The 20,670-nt window shown below is 34.8% G+C and overlaps 2 protein-coding genes across 2 annotated transcripts in view; one reads left to right on the forward strand and one right to left on the reverse strand.

Moving 5' to 3' along the window:
• Nucleotides 1-10,344, forward strand: part of LOC138319122 (ribosomal oxygenase 1-like) — a 32,489-nt gene extending 22,145 nt beyond the window's left edge. Inside the window, exons 11-18 of the mRNA XM_069262052.1 lie at nucleotides 1,236-1,330; nucleotides 1,685-1,768; nucleotides 2,404-2,508; nucleotides 2,744-2,885; nucleotides 3,208-3,331; nucleotides 6,283-6,382; nucleotides 6,893-6,979; nucleotides 9,125-10,344. Coding sequence (XP_069118153.1) covers nucleotides 1,236-1,330; nucleotides 1,685-1,768; nucleotides 2,404-2,508; nucleotides 2,744-2,885; nucleotides 3,208-3,331; nucleotides 6,283-6,382; nucleotides 6,893-6,979; nucleotides 9,125-9,217 — 830 coding nt within the window. The 3' untranslated portion in view covers nucleotides 9,218-10,344. The remainder of the gene's footprint in view (nucleotides 1-1,235; nucleotides 1,331-1,684; nucleotides 1,769-2,403; nucleotides 2,509-2,743; nucleotides 2,886-3,207; nucleotides 3,332-6,282; nucleotides 6,383-6,892; nucleotides 6,980-9,124) is intronic.
• A 4,038-nt stretch (nucleotides 10,345-14,382) lies between these two features.
• Nucleotides 14,383-20,670, reverse strand: LOC138320091 (multiple coagulation factor deficiency protein 2 homolog). The gene is made up of 5 exons (XM_069263166.1): nucleotides 20,330-20,670; nucleotides 18,847-19,006; nucleotides 18,682-18,762; nucleotides 18,376-18,548; nucleotides 14,383-15,152 (listed from the first exon to the last, which is right to left on the reverse strand). Exons 2-5 carry the CDS (start codon nucleotides 18,999-19,001, stop codon nucleotides 14,836-14,838), a joined length of 726 nt encoding a protein of 241 aa, XP_069119267.1. The 5' UTR covers nucleotides 19,002-19,006; nucleotides 20,330-20,670; the 3' UTR covers nucleotides 14,383-14,835.

Consider the following 20,670-nt stretch of genomic DNA (forward strand, 5'->3'; position numbering starts at 1 on the left):
CTATATTGTTTTACATTATGTAAACGTTCTGACTTCAGATACAGACATAGGAGAACCTATATTGTTTTACATTATGTAAACGTTCTGACTTCAGGAAACTTTACGGATACAGACATAGGAGAACCTATATTGTTTTACATTATGTAAACGTTCTGACTTCAGGAAACTTTACGGATACAGACATAGGAGAACCTATATTGTTTTACATTATGTAAACGTTCTGACTTCAGGAAACTTTACGGATACAGACATAGGAGAACCTATATTGTTTTACATTATGTAAACGTTCTGACTTCAGGAAACTTTACGGATACAGACATAGGAGAACCTATATTGTTTTACATTATGTAAACGTTCTGACTTCAGGAAACTTTCACGGATACAGACATAGGAGAACCTATATTGTTTTACATTATGTAAACGTTCTGACTTCAGGAAACTTCACGGATACAGACATAGGAGAACCTATATTGTTTTACATTATGTAAACGTTCTGACTTCAGGAAACTTCACGGATTAGCACCTATATTGTTTTACAATATGTAAACGTTCTGACTTCAGGAAACTTCACGGATACAGACATAGGAGAACCTATATTGTTTTACATTATGTAAACGTTCTGACTTCAGGAAACTTTACGGATACAGACATAGGAGAACCTATATTGTTTTACATTATGTAAACGTTCTGACTTCAGGAAACTTCACGGATACAGACATAGGAGAACCTATATTGTTTTACATTATGTAAACGTTCTGACTTCAGGAAACTTTACGGGTACAGACATAGGAGAACCTATATTGTTTTACATTATGTAAACGTTCTGACTTCAGGAAACTTTACGGATACAGACATAGGAGAACCTATATTGTTTTACATTATGTAAACGTTCTGACTTCAGGAAACTTTACGGATACAGACATAGGAGAACCTATATTGTTTTACATTATGTAAACGTTCTGACTTCAGGAAACTTCATGGATACAGACATAGGAGAACCTATATTGTTTTACATTATGTAAACGTTCTGACTTCAGGAAACTTTACGGGTACAGACATAGGAGAACCTATATTGTTTTACATTATGTAAACGTTCTGACTTCAGGAAACTTTACAGGTACAGACATAGGAGAACCTATATTGTTTTACATTATGTAAACGTTCTGACTTCAGGAAACTTCACGGATGCAGGAGAACCTATATTGTTTTCCATTATGTAAACATTCTGACTTCAGGAAACTTCACGGATACAGACGTAGGAGAGCCTATCTTGGAGAAGACACTGGAACCTGGCGATCTGCTCTACTTCCCAAGAGGCACAATACACCAGGTAGACAAATACAAATATCAAAATCTTTTTTATTTCTCTTATTTCAGGCATAGTCTTTAAATATTGATACCAAATTTCACAACCTTTTTTCCATGCTGACCTTAATAAAATGTTAGGTCAAAGTATATGTTAAACTTTCCTGAGTGAACAAGAAATTGCTTTTATATGTGTGGTTACTTTTAATAGTTACAATAAAACAATAACCCTGTTGTTTTATTTTAAACTTAATGTTAGTTGATATTCAAGGTAACCCAAATTGATTTGATCCATGAATTACTTTAAAGTTCAACTCAACAAAGTAAAATCTGTTGGTTTAGTATTGCTGTTTCAGGATTGTAATGATTTCTGTTCTAGGCTAAGACTGTTGGAGATGAGCATTCACTTCACATCACAGTCTCCTGTTACCAGAAAAACACATGGGGAGATTTATTTGAGAAGGTAGATCATCTAAAACACAGCTCTTCGACCTGGTGCTGTTAGCTCCAATTTCTACAGTTTACTGGAAGACACTCTTATTGTGTATTTAAACTTGACAGTGCAATATGATAATATGAAAAAATGTAAATCATGTCTTCAAAAACCACCTTTCCATAGTGTTTGTCTCGTCTCTCAAAGACTGGGAGCATAAAGATTCTTTTTGACATTGGTATTGACGGCGATCAAGGTTTAGGGAAATGTGTTGATATGCTGTTTTTGTTAATAGCCAACATTGAATTTTCTATGAAATTGGATAATAAGTGTTGATTACATGTAGATGTAGACAATTATTGGACCAAGTAGGGAGAAATATGCATGATTTACTTGGCTAAGGTTCTGTTTGTAAAAGCTGCCTATACTCAAAAACAGCTTTTGAAGAACTGGTAAAATCTAGCTGTGTATTACAATAAAGTGATTTTTCCCAAAAGAACCTCTTTATCTAGAAAACTTAGATATATACTTTGACTGAAATCTGTAAAATGAGAAATTAATTGCCATATACCAAAATATTTTCTCCCTATATTGACTTATCTGTAACAGTTTTACTATTGATATAAGATATCCTCTATATTTGACAAGTCCTGATTTGATTTCAGCTGATGCCCAGAGCATTACAGATAGCAGTTGAGGAGGATGTGGAGTTCAGGAAAGGCTTACCTCGAGGATACCTCAACTTTATGGGGGTGGCCAACTCCGATGTTGTAAGTACATACAAAGTTACTTCAACTTTATTGGGGAGGCCAACTCCGATGTAAGTATATGAAAGATTACCTCAACTTTATGGGGGTGACCAACTGTGGCCAAGTACATGTGTGATTTCCATCGTAACCACAAAATCTAGAAAATTTCTATACAATGAAAATGTCAAGTTATACAGTGTTAGTTGTGCTACACTGTATAGATATTGAATGAGTGTTAAATTTTTAACCCTGCCAGGATAACCCACAGAGGAAGGATTTCCTGAAAAAGGTGGAACAGATGATGTATAGACTAATTAGTAACGCTCCAGTGGACGCTGCCTGTGACCAGATGGGCAAACAATTCATCCACGACAGTCTGCCTCCAGTTTTATCAGAGGGTAAGCTACACTGACATGGCAGTTAGTCTCAGGACAAGATTACACAAGTTCTGTTTCTTTTACATTTCAGAATATTTTATTGTCTGATGTTATGACAATTTCTGTTGATGTGTATAATTACATCAGATAATCAGAATGTTTTGCCTTAGTTTGCCTTTGGCACTTTCTCTAAAGAGTCAATTTTGTGAAATATACAAACATGTACTATTAAGATTACATAGGATTTTACATAGATTTTAATGTGAATGTTTTAGTGCTAGAGTTATTTAACTTAACTAATTAATTATAGGGGAATTGACTGAATTGGACATTTTTATTGCAGCTGAGAAATCCTGTAGTGTACGCAATGCAGGAGAAAAGTGGGACAAGCAGAAACAACAGGTTGTCGGGACAACAGAGATAGAACCAGATACACACATCAAAATTGTCAGGAAAGGTGTTCTCAGGTAGCTCATTGTCTAAAGTTTTCTTTATATTTATATAAAAAAAGGTGTGTATCAACAAGTAAATTTTTAGGTCACCTGAGACTTAAAGTGACCTATTCTAATCGCCTTTTGTCCGTCGTCTGTCATCCGTCGTGCGATGATAAACAATTCACATTTTCGACTTCTTCTCCAGAACCACTGAACCAAATTCGTTGAAATTTTGCAGAAGCTTTCGATGGCCAAAGGTCAACCAAAATTTTGAATTATATGGTCCCAGCCCCCCAGGTGCCTGAGGGGTGGCACCAAAAGGGGTCAGATAGGCTAAAACTTCAAAAATCTCTTCTGAAATTCTGGAAATGGTAGAATCAAATACTCTTCATAGATGGAAAGGTCTTAAGGTCCTTTACAAAAATTGTGAATTATATGACCTAGGGGAATCATGTTTACTATAGTATATATAGAGTAAACACATTTTTGAGAATTATTCAATATTGTAAGAATTATCAGTATGAGATGGCAGTTAAACCCTTGTTGACAAAATTTCCCTGACTGACACCCAGGAGTCTGCGGGGTGGGACCAAATTGGAATAGGATTTACATTAACTGTTTAAACTTCAAAAATCTTCTAAAATTCCAGAAACAGTATAAACAAATACTCTTCATAGATATAAAAGGTAGTTTGATCCTTTACAAAAATTGTCATTTATATGACCCCAGGGTTCAGTTTTGCCCCCTGGGGAGGGGATCCAGCTTATAACTATAGTTTATGTAGGGAAACTTATTTTAGGCCAAACGTGTATTCCTGATATAGGTCAAAATGGCTAATTTTGGTTTTGTTGTTTAATGTTGGCAAAGCAAATTGGGCTTTTAAGTATTAGGTTATAGGTAACATTTTTTTTTCTTCTTAATTTTTACCATTACTGTATTTTCCGGACAATAAACCGCACCTGTGTATAAGCCACAGAGGCCTTTTTTACGATTTTTTCAGGTTTTGTACACGTATAAGACGCACCGTGATATAAGCCGCACCCAAAAGTTAGGCCCATGCACCCACGTAACCACGCTTACTCTCTCTCATATTTCAGCATGCCGGTTAAAATACTTTCTTCAGTATGGATATGATTTTATTTTATCTCTATTTTGATATATTTCGCATATGTATTATATTGATGTGTAAAGGATTACTATATTATCAAGGCTTGAACCCTGAAACCGACTTCGTTTAGAGTGTTCTCGGTCAATTTGCCATCCCATGATGCAATTCACCGAAGCTTTATTTTTGTAAACTTCCGGATATTATTTCGTGGTGTTTGCCGCTACAGAGATTAATTAAATGACTGTGCGGTGTTTTACACTCGGTATAATGTTCTAAATTACATGTGATTTAGGTGTATAAACTTGATTGCTGATTATTTCATTAAAATCACGACGACAGGATTCTGGGAAATTCCCCTGTTGATTGACACATGTGAATTAAGTGTGCAAGTTTGAGTTCATGCTTACTCTCGCTCATATTTCAGTACGCTGATAAAATACTTTCTTCGGTAACGTTATGCATAGGAATGGATTATATATCTTTTTTGATATATTTTATGTATTAAATATATCTTTGAGAAAAGCGTTACTGTATCAATTGACTTCGTTTAGAGTGTTCTTCCACTGTTTGTAAACTAGGTATCCCATGATGCAATTCACCGAAACCTTATTTTTGTAAACTTCCGGATTATGACCTCGTGGTGTTTGCCGCTACAGAGATCGATAAAATGGTGTTTTATAGATTATTTGATGCTTATAACATTGCTATAATGTTCTATATAACATGTAAAACACGCGAATAAACTTGATTGCTGATTATTTCATTGAAATCACAGCGACAGGATTCCGAGAAATACACATGTTGACCGAGTGTAACGTGTGCAAGTTAGCAATAGCAGTCATTCAGAAGATCGTTTTCTTGCTGTCCGCGGACATTTCTTACACACACACAATATTTAAATAATATATTTAACTTATTGATTGATATTTGATGATTTTTAACGTTTTAATTATTATTTTCTTGGTAACATGATTGATCATGTATCTGGTACGTTATAATTTTTATCTTTATTATATTTTCATCACATATTTTATCGTTTAAACACTTTTACAGTGATTTTTTCGATGTATAACTACTAAACCGCCATTGTGTTGTGACTGGAAACAACCACGCTTCAGTCGGCCGATTTGCCGTGAATTAAACAATTTTACGAATGAACATGCATCTGATACGTAATTATTTTCATCTTTAATATATTTTCATTGCATATTTTATCTTTTAAACACTTTTTTACAGTGATTTGGTCGATGTATAACTTAACAAAACTGGCGAGTAAAACTAACGATTTTCACATGTGAATCACGACGTAATCATGCAAAAACATGGTCAGATTTTGGTTTTCGTCCACGGATAAGCCGCACTGATGTATAAGCCGCACTACCGATTTTCAGGGAAAAAAGTAGCGGCTTATACTCCGGAAAATATGGTACATAATACAGTAACTTTCAAAAAGAAAAACAAAAAATTAAAATTCTGATATGAATGTTCAAATTTAAAGTTTATTTTAATTCATAAATGCTTTGAAGCCCACCATCATCAGATGGTGGGCTATTCAAATTGGTTTTCGTCTGTGGTCTGTGGTCCGTCCTTCCTTTCGTTAACATTTCTTGTTAATGCTATTTCTCAAAAAGGGCTGAAGGGATCTTTCTCAAATTTCATATGTAGGTTACTCTAGGACCCTAATTGCATTTTGGGGACCGTCAAGGCCTCTTGGGCCTCTTGTTATCCACTGAACACCTGTCAGAATTGTTCATTCCTGTTTGATACACCTAAATTTTTGTCGTGAAATATTTCCTGTTAAAGATCTGAAACATATCTGTCATATTGAACTCTAGTGGTTGCTAGCAGTGATTTTCTATATTGTTGATATTTGCAGACTGTTGACAGAGGAGGATGAGGTTCGTATATACCATACACTGGAGAATGGGCGTGTGTACCATGAGGTTGATCCACAGTATATAGAAGTAGAAGCTGAGGTAAATTACTGTCAGTGACTAGATGAATGGTCAGGATGAATTATTGCCATCATGCTTCATCTGTTGTCATGCGAAAACTTTTCACATTTTCAACTTTTTAGCCCCCCATCATCAGATACATTTGTGACTTAGCTGAAACTTGCTTGACATGATCCCAAGCAAGTGTTTTTATTTTTGGGTTGATTCAAAATCCAAGATGGCCGCCACTCTGGCGGTCTTGAAAAACACATTTTAAAGTTCTTGTTCACTTCTGCTGCTGCTCAAAATTTGTACAAATGTAAAGGAAGAACAGCCCATGAAGTGTTGTTATTTTATTGCACCCAAAAAAGCCATTGCCCCGCCTGTCCAAAATCCAAATTGGATGCCAAAGTCACCATTTTAAAAATCCTATTTAACTGTTGCTTAGGTTGTTAGATGGCTGTTAAGGCCTTGTGGGTACGAGATATATGTGTCAGAAAATGACAGGTAAATTGTGTTTGCCTGGATGTAAATTAAATGTCTACATTTCAGGTGGCATCTGCTGTGGAGTTCCTCATCCACTCCTACCCCAACTTTGTTAGTGTTGAAAATTTACCACTACCTACACTGGAAAAGAAGGTGAGTACACATCCACTCCTCCCCCAACTTTGTTAGCGTGTTGAAAACTTACCACTACCTACACTGGAAAAGAGACTGTCACACAAAAATTTTCAAATTGCTGTAATCGCTTTTTGTACTTCACAACATTCCATATAAAGTGACTAATAGTTTTCTCTTTCCTTATTCCAGAGTGAACATAATGGTCTAGGATACCACTGTTTTTGGTAAGAAAAGTAATCGTTATATAAAATATGGTGTATAATTCTAACCTGAAACCATTGCAGTTTGAACTTTTTGTGACAGAAAAAAAATGCTATTTAAGTATTTTTTTGCCATTTTATAGCCCACCCTCATCAATGGTGGGCTCAAGTGATTCAAATGGTCCGTCGATCCGTCGTCCGGTTAACAATTCTGGTAAAAGTAACTGAAGGACACTCACATTCCATTCAAAATACGGGAAGGATCTTCTCAAATTTCATATGAGTTCCCCTAGGACCCCCTTGGATTTTGATAGTTAAACTTTGTTACGCGTCAAAAAACTGAATCTTTCTAACATAACTGATCGCTTTCAACAAGATGGCCCGCCCAGGTGTGTGTTTGCCTGGATGTAAAATAAATGTCTACATTTCAGGTGGCATCTGCTGTGGAGTTCCTCATCCACTCCTCCCCCAACTTTGTTAGTGTTGAAAACTTACCACTACCTACACTGGAAAAGAAGGTGAGTACACATCCACTCCTCCCCCAACTTTGTTAGCGTTGAAAACTTACCACTACCTACACTGGAAAAGAAGGTGAGTACACATCCACTCCTACCCCAACTTTGTTAGCGTTGAAAACTTACCACTACCTACACTGGAAAAGAAGGTGAGTACACATTCTCTGCTAATGCTATTGGGTTCAGATTTATGATAAGAGAATGTATGTCTTAAGTTTAAGATTTCTAGAAAGTAATAAATTCTATGACTTTAAATTAGGTCAACATCAGAATCCTTCCCTCACATGTTTGTTTCTATGGTGGTTTACTTTCCTTGATATGAGTGTAATGACTGTACCTAGTACATAGGTTACTTCTTGCCTTCTGTAGAGATAACAGCAAGATTGAAGTCTGTTGTTTTGATGTGGACATGCTAGATGCATCACCAGATATCTACAATCTCTAGGAAGAAATACCTTTATGTTTGATTGTTTAAAGATCAAGTTATATTTTGTCTGATACAAGACTTAGACACTGTGACATAAAGATCGGTATGACAAGATAATTTGACATTTGAATAGATGTCTAGATGAAATAAATTATGAGGCAGAATGTTTTAAAATTGTTTAAAGATGATCCACTGCTGACAAATGGTATTTTTTCTCTATCAAAAACAGGAGCAGAAAAGTTAGTCATTTTCTTCAGTCACAAAAGTTACTTACTTTGCACCATTACACCATTGAAAAGTAACACTATGTATCATATGGAATGAATTAATAATTGTGCATTCACCAAAAGCTAAATAAATTATTAATTATATTTTGTGTTATTTAAACATATATATATATACACAATTAAACACCTATTATTGTTCAAATGATGAGTGTTGTTTATGCTCTGTCGTTGATTGAGCATAGTTAACATTTTTTTTATAAAAAGATTATGAAGTAGAAGAAATTTTGACATTTTTAGCCCACCATCATCAGATGTTGGGCTATTCAAATCTCTTTTCGTCCATGGTCCGTCATCCGTCCTTCTGTCTCCTGTTACTTCTTGTTACCACTATTTCTCAGGAAGGGCTGAAGGGATCTTTCTCAAATTTCATATGTAGGTTCCTCTAGGGCCCTAGCATTTTATGGATCGATCAGTTAACAAGATGGCCAACACGTCACCATCTTGGATTTTGATGATTGAAGTTTAATACTGCTATTTCTCAGAAAGTATTGGTAATTTGGTGGGCGTTAAGATCCCTCTGGGACCTCTTGTAATAGATGTCTTTGATAGAAAATATATGTGGCAGAATGTTTTAAGTCTTATGTTGCAACATGAGCCAGCGAACCACCCAGTGTGTGATAAAAAGATTCTAGAACATCATTGGGAAAGTGTTTTTCTGCCTTTATTGTTTAGTTTACATGTCTCTGTTGTAACTGTAAGCAAAGCCTTTAAACAAATTTGTAATTCAATTGCAGCTTGAGATAGCGACGTCTCTGTATGAGAAAGGTTTACTGATTACGGGAGAACCCCTTACACCATTGGACGATGACAGCTCATGTGACCATTGACACAACCATCATATCCAAATATACAGTAAAATGGAGGATCTTTTAGACAGATTCAGATAACTTGGTAAAACGGAGGATCTATTAGACGGATTCAGTGAACCCAGTAAAATGGAGGATCTATTAGACGGATTCAGAGAACTCGGTAAAATGGAGGATTTATCAGAATAAGAGGACTCACCAATTTGTGTTCAGTAATGAGGAGGTTGGATCATTGTAAAGTATAACATCAGTTTTAGGAAATATTCAAATGTTGTGATTGTGCTTTTAAAATTGATTTCGTTAGTGAAATGAAAGTCATTATTTACAAATTAATGCAAATGATTATGAAAATAATCATGGAATGTGAACATTTTATTTTTGACTTTGCAACAAAATTGATTTGTACCATTGCATTTTAATTAAATGTCTTTCATAGAGATATTGATCACTAGTCTATGTTAATGTGATATGAAAGGGGGCGGATAGGACAGGTATTCAGTGTTAACCATGTCCGCCTGGTTCTATTTCTGGCTATAATACAAGATGTCTACAAGGATATCTGATATATACTATTTACTTCTGTAGAAATTTCACCTTTCAATGATATGGTAGTGTTTTGATGGGAACAGATTTTTTTCTATTAATTTGTCTGTTTTTATGTAGTTCAGTTGTTATTGTAAAAATCATAGCTTTTTTGCTTTTATGTTTGTTGTGTTTTTCCAATTTGTAAAATGTTTATTTACTTTGCTTCTATCATCAATAGAATCAATGTGGAGGTTCTTCAACAGAAAAACAATATTCCTTTCCAACTTGTGTTGCATTTTCTTTTAGTTTTGACAGATACATATGTTAATGTTTATTTTTGTAATATTATCTAAATCCTATGGATAAAGAGTATTACCAGGTAATCCTTGGGAGAGGTAACACATTACAAAAGGAACAGTAGGAATTCCTGATACTCACAAAGAAAAGCTTGTCCAGTGATAGCTTAGATAAAGAGTTTGTGATATTTATGAACATTAAATGCCTACAGTATTATAAATAATACAATTTGTGCAATGTACATGGAAAGCTGCTTTTAAAGAACCGTGATCTGATAAAAGAGAGGGAAATGGGATGTCAATGTCAATTAAAGGTCAAATCATTGATACTATGTTTGTTGTTATGTTACAGACACTTTTACCTTTATTATGGATGACGGTGTACAGTATATATCCAAAATACAATGTATCTGTAGCTGGTGGTTTTTGCAGGTAATAAGTTATTTCAACATCAAAATCAGATTTCAGCGATGTGAAATTAGAGGCTATTTGCATTTATCTTTTTTTTTCTTTATTGGAATAACTTCAACATCAATATTCTCCTGAACAGTGAATTGGCTCTCAATGTAAAACTAACCAGCTGTCCTGGTATTCAGATAAGGACCTACTTTAAGAGCTAAATTATTGTAACTTTGCTGTTACACTTTGAATCTGTGGAGTCATAATTCATCATGCAAGAGAGCTGTGATCTACATTTATATCTTATATTTATGTATATGATTATTTCAAAGCAATGTATTAACTATTTGACACCAACACATGTTAAGACTGCGTTTGTACCATTTAGTATCTTGAGGCTATTCCTCTAAAACCAATCCCCATCCCCAGACTCCAAGGTACTACACTAAGGGCTTTATCAGAAGAAAGATAATCCAACCATGGAGAGAAGTGATCCCAACCATCCGTTCTATCCACTGAACCATGACCCAGAACACCATCACACGTATGTACAAACATGAAGAAACTTGATGTAGAATCCCTAAGGTATGCTGGAAACACAATACATCATATGCACTGTGTTGTTGATCCAAAGGTTTAATTTGAATTTTCTGTTGAAATTATACTCAGCTGATGATTACATAAAACAGTAATATCTTTTCTCATGTGATAGTCAGTAAAACAGGATTACATTGAGCACATGATAAGATAGAATAGTATAATACTTCAACGGAATTGTTTGTAATCAGTTAAGTGTTCATATGTATATATCCAATATAACAGCAAGTTACTTTATTCTTTTACAAATAAATCCACATTATCTTAAATGAATAATTTTTCTAACACTCACTAATGGTAGGAATCCACCAACTTTATTTATTTATTACCAAAATTACATCACAGTGAACATCTACATGTACTACCTTACATAATTATACATTATACAACAGAAAACAAAAAAAAAATCTTTTCTTCATGTGAACGACTTCAATAAAATCTGGCTCTCTGTTGGAATAAAACACAATTAATCACAATAACAATAGTACATACAACATATATATCATATACTCACACATACTCATATTACACATCACGATAACAACAGTACATACAACATATATACTCACACATACTCATATTACACATCACGATAACAACAGTACATACAACATATATACTCACACATACTCATATTACACATCACAATAACAACAGTACATACAACATATATACTCACACATACTCATATTACACATCACAATAACAACAGTACATACAACATATATACTCACACATACTCATATTACACATCACAATAACAACAGTACATACAACATATATACTCACACATACTCATATTACACATCACGATAACAACAGTACATATAACATATATACTCACACATACTCATATTACACATCACGATAACAACAGTACATATAACATATATACTCACACATCCTCATATTACACATCACGATAACAACAGTACATACAACATATATACTCACACATACTCATATTACACATCACAATAACAACAGTACATACAACATATATATACTCACACATACTCATATTACACATCACGATAACAACAGTGCATACAACATATATATACTCACACATACTCATATTACACATCACAATAACAACAGTACATACAACATATATACTCACATATACTCATATTACACATCACAATAACAACAGTACATATAACATATATACTCACACATACTCATATTACACATCACGATAACAACAGTACATACAACATATATACTCACACATCCTCATATTACACATCACAATAACAACAGTACATACAACATATATACTCACACATCCTCATATTACACATCACAATAACAACAGTACATACAACATATATACTCACACATACTCATATTACACATCACAGCAACAACAGTACATACAACATATATACTCACACATACTCATATTACACATCACAATAACAACAGTACATACAACATATATACTCACACATACTCATATTACACATCACAATAACAACAGTACATACAACATATATACTCACACATACTCATATTACACATCACGATAACAACAGTACATACAACAACATATATACTCACACATCCTCATATTACACATCACGATAACAACAGTACATACAACATATATACTCACACATACTCATATTACACATCACGATAACAACAGTACATACAACATATATACTCACACATACTCATATTACACATCACGATAACAACAGTACATACAACATATATACTCACACATACTCATATTACACATCACGATAACAACAGTACATACAACATATATACTCACACATACTCATATTACACATCACAATAACAACAGTACATACAACATATATACTCACACATACTCATATTACACATCACGATAACAACAGTACATACAACATATATACTCACACATACTCATATTACACATCACGATAACAACAGTACATACAACATATATACTCACACATACTCATATTACACATCACAATAACAACAGTACATACAACATATATACTCACACATCCTCATATTACACATCACAATAACAACAGTACATACAACATATATACTCACACATACTCATATTACACATCACGATAACAACAGTACATACAACATATATACTCACACATACTCATATTACACATCACAATAACAACAGTACATACAACATATATACTCACACATCCTCATATTACACATCACAATAACAACAGTACATACAACATATATACTCACACATCCTTATATTACACATCACAGCAACAACAGTACATACAACATATATACTCACACATCCTCATATTACACATCACGATAACAACAGTACATACAACATATATACTCACACATCCTCATATTACACATCACGATAACAACAGTACATACAACATATATACTCACACATACTCATATTACACATCACGATAACAACAGTACATACAACATATATACTCACACATCCTCATATTACACATCACAATAACAACAGTACATACAACATATATACTCACACATACTCATATTACACATCACAATAACAACAGTACATACAACATATATACTCACACATACTCATATTACACATCACGATAACAACAGTACATACAACATATATACTCACACATACTCATATTACACATCACGATAACAACAGTACATACAACATACATACTCACACATACTCATATTACACATCACGATAACAACAGTACATACAACATATATACTCACACATACTCATATTACACATCACAATAACAACAGTACATACAACATATATACTCACATATACTCATATTACACATCACGATAACAACAGTACATACAACATATATACTCACACATCCTTATATTACACATCACAATAACAACAGTACATACAACATATATACTCACACATCCTTATATTACACATCACAATAACAACAGTACATATAACATATATACTCACACATCCTCATATTACACATCACAAGCAACAACAGTACATACAACATATATACTCACACATCCTCATATTACACATCACAATAACAACAGTGCATACAACATATATACTCACACATCCTCATATTACACATCACAATAACAACAGTACATACAACATATATACTCACACATCCTCATATTACACATCACGATAACAACAGTACATACAACATATATACTCACACATCCTCATATTACACATCACAATAACAACAGTACATACAACATATATACTCACACATACTCATATTACACATCACAATAACAACAGTACATACAACATATATACTCACACATCCTCATATTACACATCACAATAACAACAACATACAACAATGCATCACACAACATATTATCACAATAACAACACATACAACATATACACTCACACATACTCACATTACACATCACAACAACAACAGTGCATACAACATATATATACTCCTCATACATCCACATAATAAACACATCTTCTGTACTTGACCATTATAAATTAAACATATTTGACTAGAAACACACCCATCCACATTGAGAGGATAAAAATAGCTATCCATTTCTTACAATGCAATGATTGACTATAGGATTTCTGATATTATTTAATTGTACAAATTAGATTGATCATTACAGTTTTCAGTTTGTGTATTTTCATGATCATGTGACTAGAGCATGACCCTGACTTTGGGATGACAATGTCTGAGTATTTAAGCTACATTTGATAAAGTAATATTCATTGGCCCCTTCTGTGCCAATGGTTAAGTCTGTAAATCTCCCTGGCGTAGCTTTCATTTATCCATAACAATGCATTATTCACTATGACCTTGACCCCTCCATTACTCCCTTCCTTTAGCTTGCTTTAGCCTCCTGTGGTGGAGATGCTTGTTGTTTTTGTTGTTGTCGTTGATATTGTTGCTGTTGTTGGAATTGTTGCATTTGCATGGCTTGTTGCTGCTGCTGCTGGAACTGCTGGAATTGTTGGAACTGTTGTTGCTGAGCAGCCATAGCCTGCTGTTCCATCATCTGCTGGTGTTGCATCATCTGTTGCTGTGCCATTTGGTGTTGGTACTGATCGAAATCGCGCCGCCTAGCGGAAACGTACTCCGGATAGGAAATGTAGCCATCTTGGTCAAAATCGTCTTCCCTTAGAACTTTATCAACGATGTCTAAATTAAAATAACAAACGTAATTAATAGTCAGGTCTCAATAATTACATAGAAAATCAGATGTTCTATAATTCTAGACCACAGTTAATAAACAAACAAACGTAATAAATAGTCAAGTCTGAATAGTTACATATAAAAATCAGATGTTCTATAATTCTGGACCACCGTCAATAAACAAACAAACGTAATAAATAGTCAAGTCTCAATAGTTACATAGAAAATCAGATGTTTTATAATTCTATACCACCGTCAATAAACAAACAAACGTAATAAATAGTCAAGTCTCAATAGTTACATAGAAAATCAGATGCTTTATAATTCTAGGCCACAGTTAATAAACAAACAAACGTAAATAATAGTCAAGTCTCAATAGTGACATAGAAAATCAGATGTTTTATAATTCTAGGCCACAGTTAATAAACAAACAAACGTAATTAATAGTCAAGTCTCAATAGTGACAGAAAAAAGCAGATGTTCTATAATTCTAGACCACAGTTAATAAACAAACAAACGTAATAAATAGTCAAGTCTCAATAATTACATAGAAAATCAGATGTTCTATAATTCTAGACCACAGTTAATAAACAAACAAACGTAATTAATAGTCAAGTCTGAATAGTTACATAGAAAATCAGATGTTCTATAATTCTAGACCACAGTTAACAAACAAACGTAATTAATAGCAGTTAATAAACAAACAAACGTAATTAATAGTCAAGTCTCAATAGTGACAATGAAAATCAGATGTTCTATAATTCTAGGCCAAACAACGTAATAAATAGTCAAGTCTCAATAGTGACAATGAAAATCAGATGTTCTATAATTCTAGGCCAAACAACGTAATAAATAGTCAAGTCTCAATAGTGACAATGAAAATCAGATGTTCTATAATTCTAGGCCAAACAACGTAATAAATAGTCAAGTCTCAATAGTGACAATGAAAATCAGATGTTCTATAATTCTAGGCCAGTTTCATCATCGTTCCTCAGCTAAGTAAATCCTTCGTCTTAATATTGTCAAAGAAAGCACTGTAGTGATGTTTATGATGACACTGTTCATTAAGTAGCCTTTATTACATTACAAGATGATTTACTGTATACAAACATTTAAAAGTTAAGTATCTTCTGAAGTTAAGGAATATTGATGAAACTGGGCGAAGTGTATGGCCTCGTTGTTACTTAGTTAAGGGCCGGTCCAGCTGAGAGCGGATTAATTATGAATTAATTGAGTTTACATATGTCGGCTGTTTATTGTCATCCGCAACAAAACTGGTCAAAACTAACAAATATCTCAGTATGAATTATGGATATATTTATAACGTAGAGCAAATTGATAACGAATAAAAGGCGGATATTTCACGAATAAAAGAGAATACGTTAACGGATGTTCTCCCGTCAGGGGAACGTTCAGTAAAATTGTCCAACATTGCGGATATGTAACAAACAATTATGAATATAACGTATATATCGAAGAAATGGATCGAACGAATTGCTGATGTCACGGAATATTACGGATGATGCTTATGAGCGGCAACTGCATCGTGGTCATAAAAGAGGCGCTCCCAAGAAAGCTGTGACATGAGCCATCCTAGTATGTCCTCATGTTTAAAAGGTTTATATTATCAATTGGTATACCATACTGCCTTGTCAGGCAACGGAACTGGCACATGAATCGCTTCGGTGCTTGTGCAGGTTTTGGCTCCTCAATTTTCCCGACTTCGTCCGCTCAAGATTATTCGCCGATGTCCACAACTGACAGTATAGTCTATTGCGGTTTTACTAATAATACGTATAGCGTACCTATTACGTCAACATCACGAATTACGGTCATTTGTAGCGAATACTGTTTTGCATTTAATTTTGCGAAAAATTTGCGAATGCATAGCAAACGCTTCGCGTAAACCTAAACCGCTCTGTAAGTATGACAGAAATAGACACACGTGTATCTGTCAGTTATTTCCAGCCTATGATGAACCATCCAGTAACTCTACCAAACAATTTGTCCAAGCCATGTAATTGTTCCAGAGGCAGTGAACACAAAGAGCCTTAGTGATCAAATGACTTGTTGAAGGATGGCGGTAAATTGCCGATGATTGCTGTAAGGTTCTTAAGCCTACCAAGACCTTGTGGAGCTTCGCATATCAGACATGAATACCATACATCTGCCTCGCAGACGTTCAGAGGAAACTTCCTGCTATTTCCCTCCCTATCTTTTTCCATAAGGCTTCTTCCTGTTCATGTCCTTGAACAGACGTTGACGCTTTCTTTCTCCATCTCATGTCGTTTTTCTAAAGCCACTCAAACACGGCGTCCTCTTGGTCTAATTGGAAATTTTGTCATTGGATTACTCTATTGCGGATCCGTCGTTTTCTCCTTGCACTTCCTTCTCTCCCGTTGCCAATTATTGAAAGTGTCTCCGGTCCATCACTGGCATCACTAGGGTCAGAAATGACCTCCATTCCCTCCTTATCCACAGCAGTAGATTCATAAGAGCGGGAGACCTAGCGACAGCCCTGGTCGGCAACAGATGGAACCTTTTGGATGGAAGATACATCCCGCTCTGCATCAACAACAGCATTCTACCTCCCTTGCTTCTTTGAATTGTTGTTGCTGTGGTTTTGTGAATTGCGATACCGAAAGACCCGAGCGCGCCTCTTTTATGACCGCAATGCAGCAACACAACCGTTGTTTCCGCTACACATACGCAATGCATTCCCAACACATCCATAATATTTCTGTGACAATCGCAATACTTTCTTTTTTGTTTCCTCATTACATGTGTTATACATTCGTAATATTGTACTGAGGAAGTTATTTCGGGGGTAATTTTGTTGCGGTTGACAACAAACGGCCGAAATTTGTATACTCAATTCGTGTTTAATTCAATGGGACCGAACCTAATAAAACAATGAATCTAAGACAAGGTTTTGTGAAATAATTTTCAATATCAATAATCAAATGATAACTGACCAATCGCCAGCCAATCGTACGTGTATCTTTTCAATACGCAACAAACTTTGTAGCATATACAATACTAAATGTAAAGTTACGTGCAGTACCAAGGAGGTTAGAGAGGTGTTGGTGTCCTTTCCAATGGAAAACGTCAATTTTCTATTTGTGCAACTGAAAAGGTCTCGTAAGTTTTCGACCTTTGTTTAACGTTTAATAGAAAATATAATTGAACGACTAATATTATGTTGAGTACAATGTGTTCGAATTCTTACCCGCATAGTGCTTCGTTGCCTGATCACTGCGCTTGCGTTGTAGTTGAGCTACTTCCTGTTCCGATTTACCTGCCTTTTCTGCATCCGAAAGGTCGTACATACTACTCATATGGCTGAGGGCGGACATTATTTCCAGTCCGTCTAGTTTGGTGTTGTTGTCCAAGTCGTGTAAACTGGGAACACACAAGTTTAACAGTTACTCAATCATGTGCCGTGTAAGCTTCAGACAACGCTATTTAAATGTAATAAAGTTTTTAAACACGAAGATATGATTAGGACCAATCGTCCAGACATGTGTGACCTTACCGGAAGTAGTGGAATTCCATTTGCTGTGGCGTCATCGGCTGACTAGTGTCTATCTCGACCTTCAGATGTTCCTTGAGATGTCTGAAATCGAAAAAAGCCCATTGATTATGCCGACCAAATAACCGTAACAGCAGAATGTGTGATGTCATAATAGTGGAAACTTACTCTTCATTATGGACCGCTTTGTCGTCGAGAAAGCCGACCTGTTCGGACTGTTCCGTGGTAGTACCCGGGGAGGCGGGGTCGTTACTAGGGTGACTATATCCCGCCCCAGCCAGTACGATCAGCATCAAAAGGAGTGAGGGCAAGATTGGCATCATATCTCCTGTAACACAAAGATACCGAATGTAGAAACCGAGAACGACCAATATTACAAGTACAATGATGGAGTAAGACTAGTAGATCTGTAGAATTACCGCTGATATAATTAATTGACATTGTACATCGGTTTGATAATTCCATATAATTTATACATGGGAGCAGACCGATAGTCGAACTGTTATGAAAATCAAACGTACACCCGATATCACATCTTTAATATTTTTTCTAATATTACTGTGTAAATTATACACGCTAAGTACAAATTATTGACCGGAAGTTCCATCCGTATTATAATCTAGCGCTGTTATACCAAAATATCGAATTCTCCCCGGTCAGATATTACACTACGCCGGAAACAGCAGCGCATTTATTACAGTAATATGTTTCACCGGAAGTCCCATTTGTACCTTAGTCTAGTGGTCCTTTGGTAATGTAGATAAATTAGAGCATCTGTTCGAATTCTATCATAAACAATGAATATACTCTTTTTACACAATAACTACGAGTTGTGCCGAAGTCGCTCACTGAAGCTTCTCTATAACATCTGTCAGTGAATTTTTTTGTATGAAATAGAATAAAATATTTGTCTTTACAATCACACCAGCTTCTAATCTGGAGTAACCCGGAAGTTATGTACTTCGCTGACTGATTCTACACGTGTACTTTTAAGGAGTAATCTCCATATTTATATATAAAGCATAGGATAAGTTATCCTGTACCAGAAACATTAATTATTACTAAATATTAAATAATATTGTCATAGCCACGATGATATTAAAGTAATATCATCATCATTTATCATACGCCATATCATATATATAGATGTATGTTACTTCATAACAAATTACCTGCCTTCCGCATATATATAAATACATTTTTGAATTATAAAGAAATACCAGACCGACTAATATACCTGGTCAGTTGGATGTGTTTGTCAGTGTATTGTACGTAAATGCGCCACGTATGTTTATTATATATATGTATGTTGTAGATATTAATTAGTTCAAGTTAACCATATGCGGTCTATTTACTTACTGAAATTCTAAAATGTCTAATCAATATAACGTTAACTTTCTTTAATTTTCTATGTTTGATAAACCATTTCGTCATATTATAATTGATATCCGTCATTATCTGTTTGGTTATACACATATTAATGCACATATGCTGATAAATATTTTTTAACTGTCACACGTTGCGTTCCCTTCAAAGCGTGATTGTAATGTCAGACAAAGTAACCGATAGATTGAAACATATCTGATACGTTAACTTCTCTTCAATATTTTTAATTTTCTAATTTTATCACAAGTATTATTGGAAGACTTACCTTTAGCAGCAGGTAAAACAGGTGTATATCAGGTAGGTACACAGACAGGTAACATGTAGAGAGTGACAGGTGATTTGTGACGGATCACCCTATCCTACCTTAAGCCTCGATTCTGTCCAGGATCTGTCCCCAAGGGGTCAAAGGAGTTAGAAATTTGCCGTAAGACCCTGTCCATTTACATGTCGACATTGGTCACGTGACATTGAAACAGTTGTTAAATCATTCCACTTCCCGTTTTAATGCTTTTGCCCATATCTGTTTGATAGTCTTCATTACGGATTAATGTGAAAATGTCCCGAGTCTGTTCGCTCATTACCGAAAACACATAAAGCCCTTCCGTT

The sequence above is a fragment of the Argopecten irradians genome, chromosome 3 (assembly GCF_041381155.1).
Source record: "Argopecten irradians isolate NY chromosome 3, Ai_NY, whole genome shotgun sequence".
NCBI lineage: Eukaryota > Metazoa > Mollusca > Bivalvia > Pectinida > Pectinidae > Argopecten > Argopecten irradians.